Source organism: Lytechinus pictus, chromosome 2 (assembly GCF_037042905.1).
Source record: "Lytechinus pictus isolate F3 Inbred chromosome 2, Lp3.0, whole genome shotgun sequence".
NCBI lineage: Eukaryota > Metazoa > Echinodermata > Echinoidea > Temnopleuroida > Toxopneustidae > Lytechinus > Lytechinus pictus.
This window is the reverse complement of record NC_087246.1, coordinates 39,784,360-39,804,410: the sequence shown is the minus strand read 5'-3', so window position 1 is coordinate 39,804,410 and position 20,051 is coordinate 39,784,360. Positions and strand designations below refer to the sequence as shown.

Sequence of the window (20,051 nt, the reverse complement as noted above, 5' to 3'; positions counted from 1 at the left end):
ACATAAGACATTTCTTTTCATTTTTTTCAAAGCAAAGAAAAACAAATAAATCTGAAGGACAAGAAGGGAATGAAAGAATGCTTCCTAACATACCTCAGCTAAGAAAGCTGTTGTAACAATTCTTTGTGTATCAAACAGACTGTTGAGGTTTGGAGAGACAGCTCCAATGATCCGAGGGATGTAGTTGCCTCTGTACTCTGCCACAGCCCTTTATGAAGCAAAAGATCTGTGATTACACATTTCCGCTTTCACATCCCCTCAACATTTCATAAATTAACAAGCTGCTAATCGTCTGTAAAATAATCCTTGCAAGTTCTTAAATTGTATCTTTATTTTTTGGGTTTAAATTTGAAATCAGTATCTGTTATTCAAAGCCATAGGCATAGCCACTTTGAAAAGAGAATGAGAATTTACACATGTAAAGTTAATAGGAATGTTTCTTGATTAATAAGGAAATTCATGAAGTTCTAAAAATACTGGCCTTTTCTTGAGAATTATACAGTGCGTATCAAAAAAAAGTTTACACTTAGAAAAAATCCTGTAAAATTATACAATTGTAATATCCTGAAGATTTTTCCACATTTTAACATTCGTACAGATCCATTTAAGCAAATGATGATATAATTGTCGAAAAATATTTCCGCTTGAGTGAGCACCACTTCTTTTTGAAAAGTTAGTGAAAAATGATTTGCGCAGAACTTTGAAATAATATGCGAATAAAAGTAGACCTTAATCATGAAGAACACGTGGAATTTAGCTAGGGTAAATTTTATTTCGCCCTTTCCCCTTGACACAGCGTGAAAACGAGCATTTCTGCGCAAACAGATTTCTGCGAGCTTTACAAAAATGGACAGTGCTCACTCAAGTGTAACATTCTGTCAAAACTTTTACTTCCATTGGATAGATGAGACCCAAACCCAAGAATAAATGTGAAAAAATTACCAACATGTTGTATATTTTTCAATTCCCAGGTCTTTTTCAAAGTGTAAACTTTTTTTGATACGCACTGTATATGAAGAGAAAATATTTGGAGCTTCTCAAGATTATACTTTCAAATTCACATTTATTTTACTTTGCAATAAAAGGACATGACAGCATTACAATAGTAAAAAAAAAAACCAATGAAACAATATAGTACAACATATATAGCAATGCAGGAAAAGAAAATGTCGCAAAGTAGATAGTGACCAGAAAGGAACTGCCCTTATGAATAGGCCGACCCATGAAAGAATTATAAAATATGATATTCTTAAAATTGTAAATGAGACACAATAAAAAGAACAAACATGTAGAAACAAACAAAACAAAAAGAAAATGTACACCAGTTTAGTACCTAAGGATCTTTCACAATGTCAATTTCATCCAATCGAACTTTACAATATCTACTTTTGAAAATATTCAACGATTTAGAATTTCTTATTTCAGATGTAATCTAAAACCAAACATATTATACAAATATACCAGGTTTGAGTTATCCGCGGTTTGTTCGGCAATTACTATTTAGTAACATTGCTGGACCAACCAAGGATGAATACTTCCACTATACTTTCGAAAGAAATGCCCAGTATATTTGTTTTATATCCCTTCCATATTAAAGTTTAAATGAAAAATATTGGTAATCTAATCCTAATTGGCCCATCTAATACCTGCCAACATTCAGAAATTGAAAATCCTACTCTGATCGCGCGATTCCCAACTTTTTTCTGTGATGGTCAACAACGTGCCAAAAAAAAGGACCAAAATTTATAAACAGCAGCAAGCAAGCATAGCGAGTGAGCAAAAATGTTGTCCTTAACAAGACAAAAGCATAGTTTTGTATAGACAAAAAGCTTCAGTCTCTGTATTTTGGTTGTTCCACTGAACTGCGTTGGCTCACTCACCAATACATAGACTGAAGAGCTTGGAGGCCCGTACGTACAGACAACGTATTAGCAGTAACGTTAGATCTAACATTCGGCGGAAAACCGATATTCCGATCGTTTTTTGTACATAAATGTCACATTATGAAAAAGAAATCACGTCCATATTAACGAAAAAATGTTTAAAATTCAGAAATATCGCACCTTAGACCGCAGTTAACGCTAATTCCTTTCAAATGATGATCAAAACATTGTCATATTTGGTCCTTTCGTTGGTCAACGTAAGTTGCCATCTTTGATGACGTCATCATCCTTACAGACGTATTTACCAGTCGCTATATATCGCGATTTGTGCCGCTGCTTTGCGCTTGTGGATGTGCGTGCATTCGGAACTTGTCGCTCGCATTGATTGGCCAGGATATCGACAATTTAATCGGAAAGCCTTGATAAAAGCACAACTCGTTGAAGGCTGCCATTTTTTCCTCTCCAGCAGAAAATTTAAAAAATAAGGAATAACCCGGGGAATAACTCATCGGTAAAGTATATTTTCGATATTTTATAGAACTTACATAGTTTCAAAAGAAAGATTAGAGTCTAACGAAAATAGTGGGCCTTCGCATTCAAGATAATATAATGTCATTTAGAATCTAAATGAAATTAAAATCTGGACAAAACCCGTCCTCCGAATTGCCGACCAGATTACCCATGCAGGCTCGCACTAACACACTACCGTAGGTGAATGGGGATTATAGTAAAATGTTAGAAATTGTTGACTAAATCCCCAGAAACGACAGTTATTCCTGTCTAAGTTTTGTATAGATTTAGACATCATAAAACAAAATCTAATTTACCCTTTTACTTTCATTTCTACTAGTTATCACTAGAAAGCAGTATAAATACACAGTTTGTGCAATTATGATTTCTCATTTTCACAATTATCCATTGATAATGTAAAAATGATTTAGAAAATATAAATAAATGAATATTGACAACAAGTGGAACGCCTCTGGCAGTCTCGCCTGCATTACGCAATGCGATATAGCAGCAGTGCTTCCTTTGAAAATAGCTAATGAATATTATTCACAGAAGAAAACACTAATATGATAATAAAATATTATGCCCATTGACCCAAGATGACCTTTGACCATGATCATGTGACCTAAGACATGTGCAAAACAATCATTCATACTTGATTATCCTTATGTCGATGTTTCATTAGCTAGATCCATAAACTTCCTTAGTTATGATGCCAATTCAACACATACTCCCAACACAACCAGAGTTCATTGACCTTTAAATGATCTATGATCTTGGCCATGTTCCTGAAATGCATACAGGGTATTCAGGGATACACTGCTGCTCTTATGTCCAAGTTTCATGAACTAGATCCGTCGACTTTTAAAGTTATGATGACAATTCCACAAATACCCCTAACATTAACAAAGTTTGTTGACCCTAAATGACCTTTGACCTTGGTCATGTGACCTGAAACTCGCACAGGATGTTTAAGGATACTTGATTGCTCTTATGTCCATGTTTCATGAACTAGATCCATAAAATTTCAAAGTTATGATGACAATTCCTCAAATAACCCTAACATGGCCAAAGTTCGTTGACCCTAAGTGACCTTTGACCTTGGTCATATGACCTGAAACTCGCACATGATATTCAGGGATACATGGTTGCTCTTATGTTCAAGTTTTATGAACTAGATCCATAAACTTTTAAAGATATGATGACAATTCCTCAAATAACCCTAACATGGCCAAAGTTCGTTGACCGTAAGTGACCTTTGACCTTAATCATGTGACCTGAAACTCAGGCAGGATCTTCAGTGATACACTATTACCCTTATGTCTACGTTTTATGAACTAGGTCCATATACTTTCGAAGTTATGACAACATTTCAAAAACTTAACCTTGGTTAAGATTTCGATATTGATTCCCCCAACATGGTCTAAAGTTCATTGACCGTAAATGACCTTTGACCTTGGTCATGTGACCTGAAACTCAGGCAGGATGTTCAATAATACTTGATTACCCTTATGTCCAAGTTTCATGAACTAGGTCCATATACTTTCTAAGTTATGATGACATTTCAAAAACTTAACCTTGGTTAAGATTTCAATGTTGACGACGCCGCCGCCGTCGGAAAAGCGGCGCCTATAGTCTCGCTCTGCTATGCAGGCAAGACAAAAATAATCACAACACTTAAACATATTGTGAAACTTACTGATTTTGGCTCAAAGTACATGTAGCAACACATTCAGTGTATTACTATTGATTGATATCATACTAGTAAACTGTGATTTTTTTTTTACCTGCACACTTAAAAAAAAGAGAGTTATTTTGAGGCATAGGCTATCTCTTGTGAGGCCTTCTATTGGTGATCTAGATTTGGATTCAATACCTTTTATTTCTTAGAAATATATTTTAAGTCGAAACTTCACCGCTGAAAGCTTACGATCCCGGCCCCTAGACATCACACTGCATTTCTAACCAGCGGCCAGCCAGGCCCAACAGCCCAGTGCTTCAGCGAGAGGCTGTCTCATGGAACAAGCAACCTCACCGCGCACTCATGAGATCACAATGGAAAACATGTGAGATGTGCTAGATACGATTTTCATGCTGAATGCACATACATGCTCACTCAAAAGTGTCTTTAAAGCATTGCAGTGCATCACAAATACATAAGGCAATGCTAAAAGCGTTTGAGTGCTAAAATATGTGAATTTTTTTCCCTCCAATGTTAAAAATCGTATTGCTACAATTTTTTAATATAAAAAATCTTAACAAATGCTCCAAAATATGATTAATCGTATGGGTTGGCGGGTATGCCATCTGCATGATCTGGACAGAATATAGATCAGCTTAGATCTAATTTAAGCAAAACTGGCTTATCATTCTAAGCTAGCCGGTTCCTGAATAGACTGCGCCGGCTCCCAAGCATCACTCAGGGTGGTTTGGTGTTGCGCTGCGGCTGCTGAGATCAATCTTCTAATAATTCCACTTAACGGTTGTGAAGGTTGTAAACTAACCCTGCTGAACTAAAATGAAGCAGCCCAAATTATTAGATGATCGAATGATGGCCATCATTAATTTCATTTTTAGCATACAGATTCATTATAAACAAGCAAAACGCGATTTCACATTGACATTTAGTTATTGGAGAGTTTGTGATGCAGATAGCATTGCATTTTTACCTGTGCTAACTGCGCTGCTCTCAGCGGACCCCTGATAAAGCGTCAGCGCTGTTGCATCACTAGACTTGCCCGGTGGAGGCAGCCAGTCGAGCGCTGTGCCCAAGTGATTGTGTGGTTCTCAGTCAGACGCAAAATAGTTTTTAAAAACTATTCTACTCTGACGTCACAAAATATAGGCCTACACAACAAAAAAAGTAAGTCCCCCCTAAATCAAAATGCTGTAACTTTTGAATGGAATAATTTTGAGATATAATATTTTGTAGGTGGTTCTTACACTTATTAAGCAACTCCTGGGGGAAAATAAGATTGATCGGTTGGGTCATGCATGAGTAATCAAAGATTGAATTAAAAATTGTTTTTCAGATTGCGTAAATACAAAGTTGGGCAAAGGTTGTTTTTTGGGTGAATTTTATGGTGTTAACATTGTTTTACTATCCATCATTTAGCCACTTCACACAAAATTTTGATAACGTATGTTCATGGTTGAGTGAGCACATTTTTTTGTGACGTATCCTCTCATAGGGGTTTATGGTAGTATCCTCTGTAACTTGTTAAAACATGTTATAATTGGAAAATGTTAGTGGCTCCCCTTCCCCAATATCTCGGCACCTCCCTACTTTCAAATTCTGGATCCACTACTGATTTGTCCATATATTCAACTGATCCTGAGAAATTGTTAGGAAAAGAATACAATTTTGAAGTAAAAAGAGTATTAATTCCTTAAGTTTTCGAGTGTGCTCGCTCAAACATGACCGTGTAAAAAGTTCGGAAAGTGTGTGGTGATAAAAATTATAGATGATAAAAACAACACCAATTAAGTTACATTTGAAACCGAGTTTGCCCCCATTATTCACTTTATAACCCCCCAAAATGAGTCTATGACATTAAAAATGCCTCTTTTCCCCCTTTGAGGCGTGCTCACTCATCCATAAACAAACAAATCGTTTTTCATTTTTGCATAGAATTCTGCCCATAGGTTGATGAACATTACTGCCAAATGATACTGCTAACGATAGCTTTGAAAAAAGGTTCCACCATATTGAATAGGAGTTACTTATTCTAAAAAATATGCACCCATAGTGTACACAATTAAGTCAAAACAAAGGTGAAATAAGGGTTTGTTTCATAGATGGTTTTGTTACTTCTGCCAATAGTTTTCTCATGAAACTTCGCACATGACTTCAGAGTGACACTATCCAAAGGGCTCGCACACTCAAATAAGCATTCGATACGGCACAGAGTGGGGCCAAGGCCTTGAAATTTCTTCTCATTCGCATAATTTTCTAATATTGTGTGCTCAATGAAGCATTAAATATCAGGATTTTCATAAAAATCCAATCAAGCTAACTATGCAAGAAGGTTTGTGACAGATATCCATAGTTAGCATTTTCATTTTTCCAATAATGTAAAAAAAAGCTAATCACATTCCACATGTTCATTCAAGCGTGAATGTTTAATTAAACACCTTTTATTCATTGAAACATGTTAATTGGTCATGAACATACATGTAACAAAAAAGGATGAGAAAAGATAATTTCAGTTACTGTACCAAATTGAAGCATTACTTGCCAATAATATTTGAAAATCGTATTTTATTTGTTTTCATTAAATGTTCATTGAGCCGTGAAATGATGAATATTGTTAAAGATACTCTTCCAAAAATAATTGTCATCATATTCGATCATTTTCATCAAAAGAAATGTGTAAAAATTCCAATAATAGCAAAGTTTGACCTTGTTTATTCAACCATGAAATTTAGCAAAAAGTTGTATTGTCTTTAAGAAAGTACCTTTTACAAGCCATTTGAGTATTTTTCATGATGAGAATGTGGAATTTGCTCCAATAAACTGGAATTACAGACATGATATTTTGCTTGTGACTTTTAAAGAGACAATTTTGCATTTTGCCGGTGCTCACTGAAGCATAACATAAAATATGTACGTAACATTCACTAAGAGGGTAGCTTATAAAATCACCTACACGCTCATGTAAAAATATATTAAAAACCACCAGTGGTTTGGAAATTATGGATGTTTGTAAGGGGGGACTTACTTTTTTGTTTGTTTATATTTTGATCTTCGATGAATTTCATTTTTCTAGTGAAATTATGATAAATCACGTGAAGCGCTCTTAACCAATCAGAAAGCAACACATTTTCAGTAAGGGATATAATAAAAAATATGTCGTAACTATTATTTGAGAAGAATATGCTGCATATCAACCAACAAACCAAACTATATATCAATTGAAATTGAATGACTCTCTTAGTTAACATACCTCCCAAGTATCTGTACCCCATCCTCATACTCTTCCTCTTCTTGCAGTTTAGTCCATACTCCCTCCTTACTAAGTAGCTCCATCAGATCGGCAGAATTAGGCCCTCGTGCTAGCAGACACTTTATAGATTCAGTGGCCAAGCTAATCAGGAATAGAAATAAAATACATGGAACAATTTAATAGATTTGTAGGAGAAAAGTGAAATTGATGATATACAAGAAACATGCAGTAGATAAGAATATCACAATGTACAGGCTCATTGTCTATTCATATTCTTACTTTGTTCATTGATTTTGGTTTCTACATATACAATCATTTCTACATTAAACATTATCTTCAAAACAATCAAATCAGCACCATCATTGCTACCATTATCATCATTATCAGCATCATCAACATAATCATCATCATCATCACCACCACCACCATCACAACCATCAATTCTACCAACACCTCTAATAAATAACAAGGCATAAGCAATTTTGTGTCTTGCCCACTTATGAAAATAACCAGAAAATTGTGATTTGCGAGGGCACGCACCAGAATTTTATCAAAACGTCATTGTGAAATAACTGGGATGGAATAACATTTGTCATAAGAGTCTTGCATGTAAACTTAAATGTTGACCTCAAAATGAACTCTGGCCTTACCATGCGACCTCCGAACACAATTATATGCAGATCTCCTAAGTACATCTACAACCCAAGTTTGGGTGAAAAGTGACTTACGATTGCGGAGTTATGTGTCATAAGAGAGTCTTGCATGTAAACTTTAATGTTGACCTCAAAATGACCTTTGACCTTACTATGTGACCTCCGACTGCAGCATTACATGCAGGTCCCCCAAGTTCATCTACCACCCAAGATTGGTTGAAAAGTGACTTATGGTTGCGGAGTTATGTGTCATAATGTTTGTGACGAACGGACGGACGACATTTGGATCCCTAAGTCTTGCCTTCACCTCTAGTGGGCGAGACAAAACTCAGAAATTGAGGACGAGAAATTTGTGTTTCTCACATCATCCAATATCCAAGAAAAATGCACTTGCGTACACTATTTTTTTACACACATGAGGCATTTCTTTAATTATCATCACCATTAGACAAGGGGCTGACTTCCCATAGCCTTACATTGTACATATTGAGTATGATAAAAAAAAAGTTTCACCAGTAGTCAACAGGTCTCTCGATTGTGTTGACTGAGTGTCATTCTCATCTATACGATCTAAATCTCCAAATTATCTCTGAGCATGTTCACCATGAAAATAAGGATATGTTTTGGAAAGAGTAAAACCAATGCACTATTCAATCAATCTTCATTCCCTACACAAAGATGTGCATATACTACATGACTCACAAGCTTGGGCAGATAACAGCCAGGGCCTTGTTGAATGCTTTCACATCTTTCGCATTGACAATCTCTTGTTGTTGGATCTGATCAGCTTTGAGGGATGGAGGTTTGACTTTACCCACACAGGAGCCAATGTAGATCAGTAGAGACGAGAACAACCTTGGAAAGTTATCAGAAACAACATCTTCTGATTCCTCCACTTGGAATGTTTCAGTCAGAGCTGATACGACCTGATGAAGAAGAAATGAACCAAAGACATGAAAAATATGGACCCACTGCAACAATTCTAACGTAAGGATAAATGGAAGTGGGATAGCTCCATCAGTACAGGAATGGTCTCAGAATCCAAACCCTCATTAAAGGACAAGTCCACCCCAACAAAAAGTTGACTTGAATAAAAAGAGAAAAATCCAACAGGCATAACACTGAAAATTTCATCAAAATTGGATATAAAATAAGAAAGTTATGACACTTAAAAGTTTTGCATAATTTCACAAAATAGTTATATGCACATCCTGGTGGATATGCAAATGAGGAGACTGATGACGTCATCCACTCACTATTTCTTTTGTATTTTATTATATGAAATAGGGAATATTCTATTTTTCGCCTCATTGTCAAGTGAAACAACGATTAATTCCACATGTGGAATGAGTATTGTTTAATACTATATGGTTCAGTCAAGTTGGTCCTTATTGTCAAATCTATAAAAAATGAAATATTGTATAATTCAAACAATAAAAAACAAAAGAAATAGTGAGTGGGAGACATCATCGACTGTCTCATTTGAGTTGTGCATATCACTGTTTTGTGCAAAATAAGCAAAACTTTAAAATGTGATAACTTTCTTAGTTTACATCCGATTTTGATGAAATCTTCAGCATTTTGCTAGTTTGATTTTTCTCTATTTATTCAAATCAACATTTTTCTGGGGTGGACTTGACCTTTAACAGCATGCCAGTATGCCAGCATCCTTTGTTGTTGTGGTATTGATCCTGACTACATGTACCAGGGCCAGTATTTTACTCAGTATTCTGCTAATCATCTTTGTTTATATTCAATTGTCTCTTTTTGCTAATTATTTTACATCAGTCTAAGCCAGTTCCTGCCTGGCTTAAGTCTGGCACAAGTGTGCCATTCACAACATACATAGAGTAAAGTGCCCAAATATGGGACACTTAAGCATAATTGGACCAAAACAAAAATACAATCATTGAATCAAACAAAAATCATGTGTATTTCCGTGGTACAAATGTTGAATATTTAATGTCATAAATAGATAGAATTGAAAAAAATATTTTAAACGAAAATTATTAAGTTACTACCAGAAGCTTGTTTTTAGCCAAATATTGGACGCAGTTTCCAAATATCGGACGAGTAAAGTTGTGCACCGCGTTCAGTTTTGGCAATTTAAATTGCGCTCTATACCCTAAAATAATTGCTTGATTGTTGAGAAAACAACTTATTTCAAATGCCGATTTTGAATATTACTATTAATAATTTTGATATAGAAATCGTTAATACCTCGGTCACATTTGCTCTACGGCAGCCGTACGGCGAGTTGAAAACAGCCGTTTTATTCATTTTTATACAAACCACCTATATGTAGCTCGTACATAAAATGTTAAAACGGCTGTTTTCGACTCGCCGTACGGCCGCCGTAGAGCAAATGTGACCAAGGTATAAATACTAATCATTTACTTACCAATCGGACCTCTTTGCTCAGCTGCGCGCGACTTCATTCTGAAAAGCGAGCGCGTTAACAGCACGCATTTCCCATTCAATCAGCCGAAATGCCTGATATTTGGAAGGGTGTCGAATTTCCTGCCATGGGGAAACCCCATGTCAGCCATTGCAGATTTTTTTTTGCGATGGCGATATTTCCAGAGAAAAAATCGCTTCCCCCTTCCAAGATTTTTTTGGTCATCAATCTTTTGGAGTCCAAAATTAGCAAGGGTCATAAGAATCTTTGGAAGTCAAAATCATGGATTTTACCCCTGGAATATTTTTTTTGAGCTGCAACCTGGGTGTATTGTGTATACAGTTCAATAGAAGGTAAGTTCATGTATGACATGCATGCAAGTCTAGTGCGGGTCCCTGTAGTAGTAAGGGAGAAAGTTGAAGTCATTTTTGTCCACTACTCGGAACCGTCCGATATTTGGGCACTTTAATGTAGTCAAACATAGCTAGATAGGTAGATACCACATACCTTGTGGCTTAGTCAATGCGACATCACAATGGTTATTAGCAAGCATTTTACTTACATTTGTCTTGATTAAGTAAAATGCTTTACAAATGCTAGGTAATTCACTTGGTTAAGCAGTGCTTCGACTTGAAAACCTCCCTAGGTTATCCTCTGGTGCTTACCAAAAACCTTCTCTGCAGTCAGGTGAAATTACCACAATTCAAAAATTAAGGCCAACTAATTGCTTGATTGAATCTCATGCATGAAACCTAATTCTTGCCCTCATTTTATTTAAAGGATCTACAGACATGATATCAATATCCACAACATACACAATTATTACACTCAATACTTAACTATATTTTGTTTCACTCATTAGTAACTGATTATCCCTACCCCCTTAGACACTTTCCAGAACAGACAAAGATAGCGCATGAAATTTACACGACTTTTTTTTTATCTCGCGCAACTTTTGAGACCATTTCTGCAACGGAATCGCAACACCACATGACATTTAAGAGACAATGTCATTCTGATAATGACTCATTTTCATACTTTGTGTAAAAAGACAATGGGAGATGAAAATTCATAAAAGGGTGATTGCTGTTTATTCTAATTGGTCTGCTTAATTAATTTTTGGCTAAATTTAGTTGTTAAATGGCCAGTAATAATTTTCATTTAAAAAAACATTGAAAACATGAGATAAACAAGGCAAAAGCGATTTTGTGTCTCGCCCACTTATGAAAATAACCAGAAATATCTTGATATGCGAGGGCACGCAACAGATATTGTATCAAAACTTCATTGTGAAATGACTGGGATGGAATAACACTTGTCATAAGAGTCTTGCACATAAACTTTAATGTTGACCTCAAAATGAACTTTGACCATACCATGTGACCTCCGACTGCAGCATAACATGCAGGTCCCCCAAGTCCATCTAACCATCCAAGTTTGGTTGAAAAGTGATTTACGGTTGCAGAGTAAGGTGTCATAAGAGAGTCTTGCACGGAAACTTTAACGTTGACCTGAAAATGACCTTTGACCTTACCATGTGACCTCCGACTGCAGCATAACATGCAGGTCCCCCAAGTCCATCTACCATCCAAGTTTGGTTGAAAAGTGATTTACGGTTGCAGAGTTATGCGTCATAAGAGTCTTGCACGGAAACTTTAACGTTGACCTGAAAATAACCTTTGACCTTACCATGTGACCTCCGACTGCAGCATAACATGCAGGTCCCCTAAGTCCATCTAACATCCAAGTTTGGTTGAAAAGTGACATACAGTTGCGGAGTTAGGTGTCATAAGAGAGTCTTGCATGTAAACTTTAACGTTGACCTGAAAATGACCTTTGACCTTACCATGTGACCTCCAACTGCAGCATAACATGCAGGTCCCCTAAGTCCATCTACCATCCAAGTTTGGTTGAAAAGTGACTTACGGTTGCGGAGTTAGGTATCATAAGAGAATCTTGCATGTTAACTTTGACGTTGACCTGAAAATGACCTTTGACCTTACCATGTGACCTCCGACTGCAGCATATCCCCCAAGTCCATCTACCATCCAAATTTGGTTGAAAAGTGACTTACGGTTGCGGAGTTATGTGTCATAAGGTTTGTGACGGACGACGGACGGACGACATTTGGATCCCTAAGTCTCGCCTTCACCTCCGGTGGGCGAGACAAAAACAAAGAAATACATATAACAAAGAAATACATTGGAAAAATTTGGCTTTGGCAAGTTTTCTTTGTTAAAACCTATAAGAATGCAAAGATGACTTCTGACAAGAAATTTCTTACGTGATATTGGGTTTAAAATTTGCAAATAATGTTTTCCGTGAATAAATTTGCACATTTTATCAATTAATAATGATTAAAAATCAATCTTTAAAAAAAAATTTACACTGGCTTTTATCTTATGTTGAATAGAATGTACATTTTTTTTTTTTTTGGTGCAATCACGCAAACAGCTGCGGAGATCAGATGTCCTCTATACATCTCAAATAGCCCAGTCCTTTTAGGGTTAAAATAGAATACATTTTGAGGAAAGTAAAGTAATATCTATACTTACAGTTAACGGCCTCAAATTGGCAACCTTGGAGAGGATTTTCTTGGATTTAGGATCTATCTTCTCATCAACGTGTACATTACGAGCCATCATATCCAAACATCTATCATAGACGGCCTGCAGAAGACTGCCATCACAGGCTAATGTACGCCAACACTCTATGATGTGTCTGGCAAATAAAAGAATCGGTATATCATGCATGATATACTAAGGTGGTTCATGAAAATTTATTTATGGGGAGAAACATGTCTGGAATTAAAAATGCCCAAAAGACAAATATAAAATGTCATTTGAAAAAAGAATTAAATTTGAGCAGAATTATGTGCTGCAAAGACTGCGTATTGTTTGATGAGGTTTATACGCTAACAATAATCGGTATATAACCATATGCCTATAGATGTGTGTGAAACACAGGGGGGCACTCAAATTATATTTTGATGGGGGTGTGCCTCACAAAACCCTGAAATGGGGGTCTAAGGAACTGACCACAAGTGTAAAATACAGGGTCTTGGGAACTAAATATATACTGCTGTGTGTGAAAAACAGGGTCTACGGAACGGGATTGCGGTAAAGTAGGTACGGTGCACGCTAGCGCTGTGCATGTATATGTGGCCGTTAGCCGCATGGAGCTGCTAGCGGAGGGAGTTGTTAACGGTTGTGAAGCCATGCGTGCAGCTCTTGCACGCGGTGCTCAAGCTGGACAATTTTGGCAGGGCTAGGGAACTGAGATGTTTCTTAACGGGGGTTTGCGAGCGGGGCGGGTGGCTTCTGAATGGAAATTTTGTCATTCAGAGTATCTAAAGAACTAAAAATTAGGTCTGAAAAAGGGGGTCATCAAAGCAGCACGTCCCTGTACCACCAATATACATGTATGTGAGTGCCCCCCCCCCCCCCCCCGACTGTGAAAATATTAACATACTTACCGTTATTTTCTTATTTACGAGATAACTGGATATATTCATTTGATTTGCTAGTTCATTACGATTAACTTGCGGGCCGAATAAAAGTACACAATTTTTCCTGCGCACGCGCTGCATCTCCCTACATACGTACTATCCCAAGATCATCACGCAAATTGGCATCCATTTCCTCTTATGAGCCTGAACACAAGACATGTTGCCATGCAAACAAGGCGAGGGGCCAGAGGGAGGGTTCAAATGAATATTTCCAGTTAATAAGACAATAACGGTAAGTATTTTCATAATTTACTGTCAATAACTGGGATATATTCATTTGATTTGCTAGACCAACACGGACTCATGTCGAAGAAAAAGGAACAGTGCGCAAAAATTAGGGAGATGAAGACACGGAGGCCGCTGCCTTAAGGGCAGAGGAGGCAAATAAGGCCTCACCAGAAGGAATGTCCTTTAAGTAAAAGGAAGAAAAGGAATTAAGAGAGCGCCAAAAGGCGGCTCTCAAGATGTTGTCTAAGGCGACTCCATTGAAAAGAGCCCAAGAAGTAGCGATACTTCTAGTATCGTGGGCCCTCGGCCTAGTGTCAGTAAGGAGAGCATCAACACCAGCTGACTTGATCGTATTAACAATCCAGCGTGAAATGATGTCCCGGGAAGCTGCCGCAAACGGCTCCTGCAACATTACAAACAACTGGTCGGAGTTGTTAGATCAAAAAACCATTTCAAGGACCTGGACACCAGATCATATTACCAGAAGTTAAGGAACTCCAATGGACCACGTGCGAACGACTGGTTCTAGATAATAAGGCGTGGGAGACACGCGAATTCTAAGCCAAACCGTCAAACGTCCGGGAGCAATGCATTAGAATGCAAAGCTACATACAGCGCGTCCCAAAAAATGTCCCTCTGACATAGGGCTGGCTGAATTATTTCTAAAATGTGCTAGTATTCTCAAATAAATGTTCATAAGTAGAAAGCTCATTTCATGATCTAACTTCTATGAAAATTTCATTGGTCGTGCTTCAGCGGTTTTGAATACACACTCTGTTACGTAACAGTGGTGCATTTTAGCCCATTTCAAGTTTGAAGCATTTCTGCATTGTCTATGGCATATTAACCCCCATTTTTACGTCCAGGACCTGAGCAGGGACAGTTCCCTAATCATATCCAGGCTCATCAAATCATAAATTTGGGCATGTTCAGAAGGGCAAGAAACATAAAAAATAAAGTTTGTTTGATAATTGAAGGGGAATCAGTGCACCAACTTGAAAAGAAATATGAACGATGGATGAGTAAAATAAGCTGAAAAATAAAGGGGAATCCACAAGTTAATCACTCTTTGCAAAAAGAAACTTTACCAGAGAAAAATTTGACTTTTGTTTTAAAAAGTTACATTGAATTAACTCGACCACAGTAACTTATTAACTAAAATGCAGTATTAGGCATGAATTAGGCATGAAACAGACATGACCTGTAGTCTTAATCATTGTGCATCTCCTGTTATCAAACATGAAATGAACTGTCAAATACTGTTTTTGCCCTTCTCAACATGCTCAAGGTTGTGATTTGATGAGCCTGGTTAGATCATGGAGATTTCCCTGGTCAGATCAGAGAATTCCTTGGTCAGAATGTTCAAAGGGGGTTGATATCCTAAAAAGTGCAGAACACACAGCAGTGCTGCATGCATGCAAACTTGGAATGGGCTGTAAAGCACCACTGTTACATAATAGACTGTGTATTCAAAACCACTGAAGCGAGACCAATGGAATTTTTATAGAAGTTAGAACATAATTTAGCTGCATATCAGAGTTCAGAGGGACATTTTTTGGGGGACGCGCTGTATATGGTTACAAAAAAACTGATACAAGGGGGGATCTCGGCTGATAAACAGGCAAAATATGCCCTGAATACCAACGTAAGAAGGAGTAATCAAGCGTCAAGAATGACCGACAGGCACCATGACGGACTAAACCATACGAGCTAGACGTTTGAGAAGAAAAACTCAAAAGTCTTGTAAGATTCGAATTGGGGTATTAATCAACCGAAACCGGTGGAATGATAATCGCCAATGATCAATAAACGATCCTACTTTGTCGCAAAATCCGACAAGAATTGCGATCGGAAGGACTGAACCTTGTACGGTTCAGTAGATGATCATTAAAATAATCCAAGAAGGCAAGACAGGGCTAATATAAGTCCAAAGTCGAGACTCACCAACGCAATCAACGCAAACGGGTGTCTATACTAGCCCTGACTCTAACCTTACATGGAGAGAGTAGGAATTAAAAGTAAAGAGAGGGCACCCTAACTTTCGTATAGAAAGTGAGGTTCAAGCCAAAAAACGGTCCCGTCGCCTGGCGTGATAGGTAGCCCTCTCGAAAGTAGTGCAAAATTCTCACGAGAGAAGGATGTCATGCAGTATGTAAGAAATTCTTACCTCCAATCTACGGGCCCGCCCCGGGGGTAGATTAGAGGGAGTTCCCGCTGAAAGAGCAGTCGCTGTGACCTATGCCTGGTCAGACTCGATGTAGAGGGCGAATTCAGAAAATCGGATGCACCTGCATATTAATGGGGGATACCCATGCAGGTGAGCGGGCCAGAGATTCAGAAGACTCGCCGACGGCTCCCCAGAGTGCGGGCTGGCGGGAGAAATCTCAATCCACTCAATGCCCACCACCAACGATTAAACCGATAGAAGCAACAAAAGCGGCTGCAACGTCCAACCAACAAAATTCAGAGGCTTGCCGACTTGCTGGGGATGAGACCCACATGTCGGCAGCACCTGTACATTGCGAGAGATAACCCGTGCAGGTGAACGGGCCGGCGATTTCATAGAAAAAGCCGGCGGCTGGTGTGAGACTGCTGATAAGCCGGCCGGAGAATGACAGAGAACATGAGGATAAGAACCTGTCATGCTCGGGGACCTATTGATGTAACCTGTAAGGATGCAACGCCCAGCCATCGGTTACCAAGAGCTTACCAGCATGTTGGGGCTGAGAGCAGTATGTCGGAAGCACCTGCATAGTAACAGGGGACACAGTGTAGTTTAGCATGCCAGCGATTCAATAAAGGGCCGGCTGGAGATGGCACGTATCTGCTTGAACCGCACGGTGCTTAGCACGGCGGCTGAAGCTGACAGGGAGCGTGAGGGAACTGACCCGCACTGCTCGTTGGCGTGTGAAGCAACCCGAGAGTTGCGACGCCTGACCTTCAGTTATCGGGAGTCAGGTGACATAGTGGGGGCAACGCCCATATGTCGGTAACACCTGCATATAAGCTGGGATTTCCCTTGCAGGTGCGTGAGCCGGCGAATCAATGAAATTGCCGGCGACTCTCCGAGGTGTGAGATGGCGAGTGTCTGCTTTACCTGCCCGGTGCTTGACACGGCGGTTTTAGCTGATGGGGAGCATGAGGATAGAAATCTGTGATGCTCGGGGGCGTTCTGGTGTAACATGTAAGTTACGACGCCTAGCAAACGGCACAAGAATAAGAAAGAAAGATCTGCTCGCAAAACGGGCGAGCATCCTAGGTTCCACCTTTTATAGAGCCCTACGCAAAAGGTCTCACTCTCTTGCCCTCATACTCACTGCCGCTAATTGCGGGAACGAAATACCATGTCTGGATCTTCCCAGCGGCAGGCTTGGAGTCATCAAGAGATGAGTCGAAAGAGCTCATCTACCTGGTAAGTTCTTAACCTGAAAGAACAAAAGGAGGGGCGAAAACAGAGAAAGGGTGGATGGGGGTGGGCAAGAAAGGTAGACAAACCAAGGTCCCTTTCAGAATTTATTAATAATAATATTAATAACTCAGGTAATTAATAAACAGGACCAACTTCTTAAATATTGAGTCCGAGACGACAAAATAAGAAGATTAAGTGAAAGAAAAAAACAATTTTTTTAAAATTTATTTATCGTGATTTAATTTAAACAGAAAACGTCTAAGTCCAAGACGAAGTGTAGGAGATCAGCTAAGAAAGAAAAACACAAGGTTTTTTTTTTTGACAAAAAGTCGAAAAAGAAACAAGTATCAGGAGGAAGGCAGCTGCTCTGAAAGAAAGAAGTAAAAAAATTACTTTCTTTAAACTGGAAAGTCGAAACACTAATTAGCGAGAACAATAAACGCTAATTAAAAGAACAGGGCTCGAGGCTTCCCAAAATATTTGAGAGAAATTGTTTTTTTTAACAATAAGTCTTTTAAAAAAAATTTCAGGACAAAAGAATTAATCAAAATTCATAAATGAATAAGAATTTAATTAATTAATTAAAAGAACAATGGGACTAAAAGGTTGATTGAAAAACAAAGGGAACAATCAACCAACTCAAAACAAGAACAACAAGGTTGAAAACAAGTTTGAGAAGAAACAAAGGACGATGCTCCTACCTGTCCTCTGTGGAGAGGAGGAATAAAAATAAATTCAATTCAAGACGAAGCAAAAAGGAGCAAGTCAAGAATTACAAAGAATTATCAAGAATAAAGGAAGCGTCGGACCAACTCCCGCGTCACGCAGGAGCAACCTGTCTGTGAGGAAACGAACCGTCAGATTCAGGATAGTGCGTACATAGGGAGATGCAGCACGCGCGTGCAGGAAAATTGTGTACACTGTACTTTTATTCAGCGTGCAAGTTAATCGTAATGAACTAGCGAATCAAATGAATATATCCCACTTATTGACAGTAAATTATGATTTTCATTAATATATCATTCTTTCGAGCAAAGGTGTAAAGAATTATCTTACAGTAGTGACTTTGAGTAAAAGTTATTTCATATAGACCAGAGCTATTTTGAAAAAAGAGGCCTGTATAAAATTATGTTGCCATTTGGAGGTAAAAGTTGGGAACTAGACGATTTTACACAATTCCTATGTGCTGAATCTGATTTGACCTGTTTCCAAGCTGATTTCTCATGTTTTGACCACCTACATGTACATGTAATTTGCATAAACAAAATAGCTGCCAAATCGACCATTAATGATCTTATTTCTACAAGATTCTCTCTAATATTAGCTCTCATTTTCATGGATCATGTGAATAATGCAAATCCTGCATATATAATGTGTATCACTTGTGAAAACTTGTTATTTTTATGTGTAATTAATTAACTATGCAAATTTATGAACATTTTGCAACATTATGATATTACTTGATAAATTCAGCTCAAATGTTCATTATTTTTGTTACAGTTAGCATTCACCGCATTGTGTATTGTTTCATTTGTTTTCTAAATATTTTGTTGTGAGATCTGTCAAAGTATTGATTATCAAAGGCAGAAAATAATTTGCTTCAATGATTTGATTTTTTACAACAACTTTTGTACATTTTCAGGAACAAACACACACATGCACCCTCACCTACACCTGGAAACAAGGTAATATGCTTGCAAGAAGGTTTCAAGAATTATCTTATAGCAATACATGTAACTCTGAGTAAAAGTATCCTGATTGAACTTCTATTGCAAAAGTGAAATAAAAAATTGAGCAATGATCTATCTAACATGTTTAATAAGCATCTTGAAAGCCGTGTCTGCTGGATTCTGGTTAGTACACTTTAAAAGTAAACACTATTAGTCAATGACACCGTTCTCACTACCTTCCTAAAACTAGTTTACTGGAAACTAGTTTAGTGGAAACTAGTTTAACGTGTAATGAGAACGGACGAAGAGATCTTGGAAGCATTCTTCCAAACCAGTTCATAAAACCACCTAGCGATGCTGTTTTCAAGATCGCTTTGCCTCCTTAAACTGGTTTTAGTAAAAGTGAGGACAAAACCGTTCTTCGGGAAGCGATCCCCACACATTTTGAGCGCGCTACTCCACACGACAGGAGTAGAATGCCTACGCTGCGGTTTCGAATTTCACGTGAAACGTGTCACCCCAATGAGAGCATTTCCATAGCAACAAGATCGCTTTACGTGAAGTGATTTTGAAAACCACTTTCGGGTGATCAAATGAAAACGCCAGCAAAGCGATCTTCCAAAACTGGTTTCCTGAACCGGTTTCCAGTAAACTAGTTTTAGAAAGCGTAATGAGAATGGTGTCTATCTCTACTTACTGGTCATATGGAAGTGGGAATCTGATAAGTGTATTAAGGACAGGTTCTAGATGTGTAGAGGCTAGTGTTCTAATGGCTCTCATTGTTCCTGTACGGGTCTGTGGGAACGTGATTGATGCTAGCTTGATGTGGAGGGCAGTCATAAGCTT

The 20,051-nt window shown here is 38.1% G+C and overlaps 1 protein-coding gene across 1 annotated transcript in view; it reads right to left on the bottom strand.

Annotated features, from left to right (window-relative positions):
* LOC129254235 (maestro heat-like repeat-containing protein family member 1) overlaps positions 1 to 20,051 on the bottom strand; it is a 36,292-nt gene extending 16,241 nt beyond the window's left edge. Inside the window, exons 1-5 of the mRNA XM_054892688.2 lie at positions 19,903 to 20,051; positions 12,946 to 13,111; positions 8,695 to 8,918; positions 7,340 to 7,480; positions 94 to 208 (exon numbers count right to left, since the gene is read on the bottom strand). Of these exons, the coding sequence (XP_054748663.2) occupies positions 94 to 208; positions 7,340 to 7,480; positions 8,695 to 8,918; positions 12,946 to 13,111; positions 19,903 to 20,045 (789 nt within the window). The 5' untranslated portion in view covers positions 20,046 to 20,051. The remainder of the gene's footprint in view (positions 1 to 93; positions 209 to 7,339; positions 7,481 to 8,694; positions 8,919 to 12,945; positions 13,112 to 19,902) is intronic.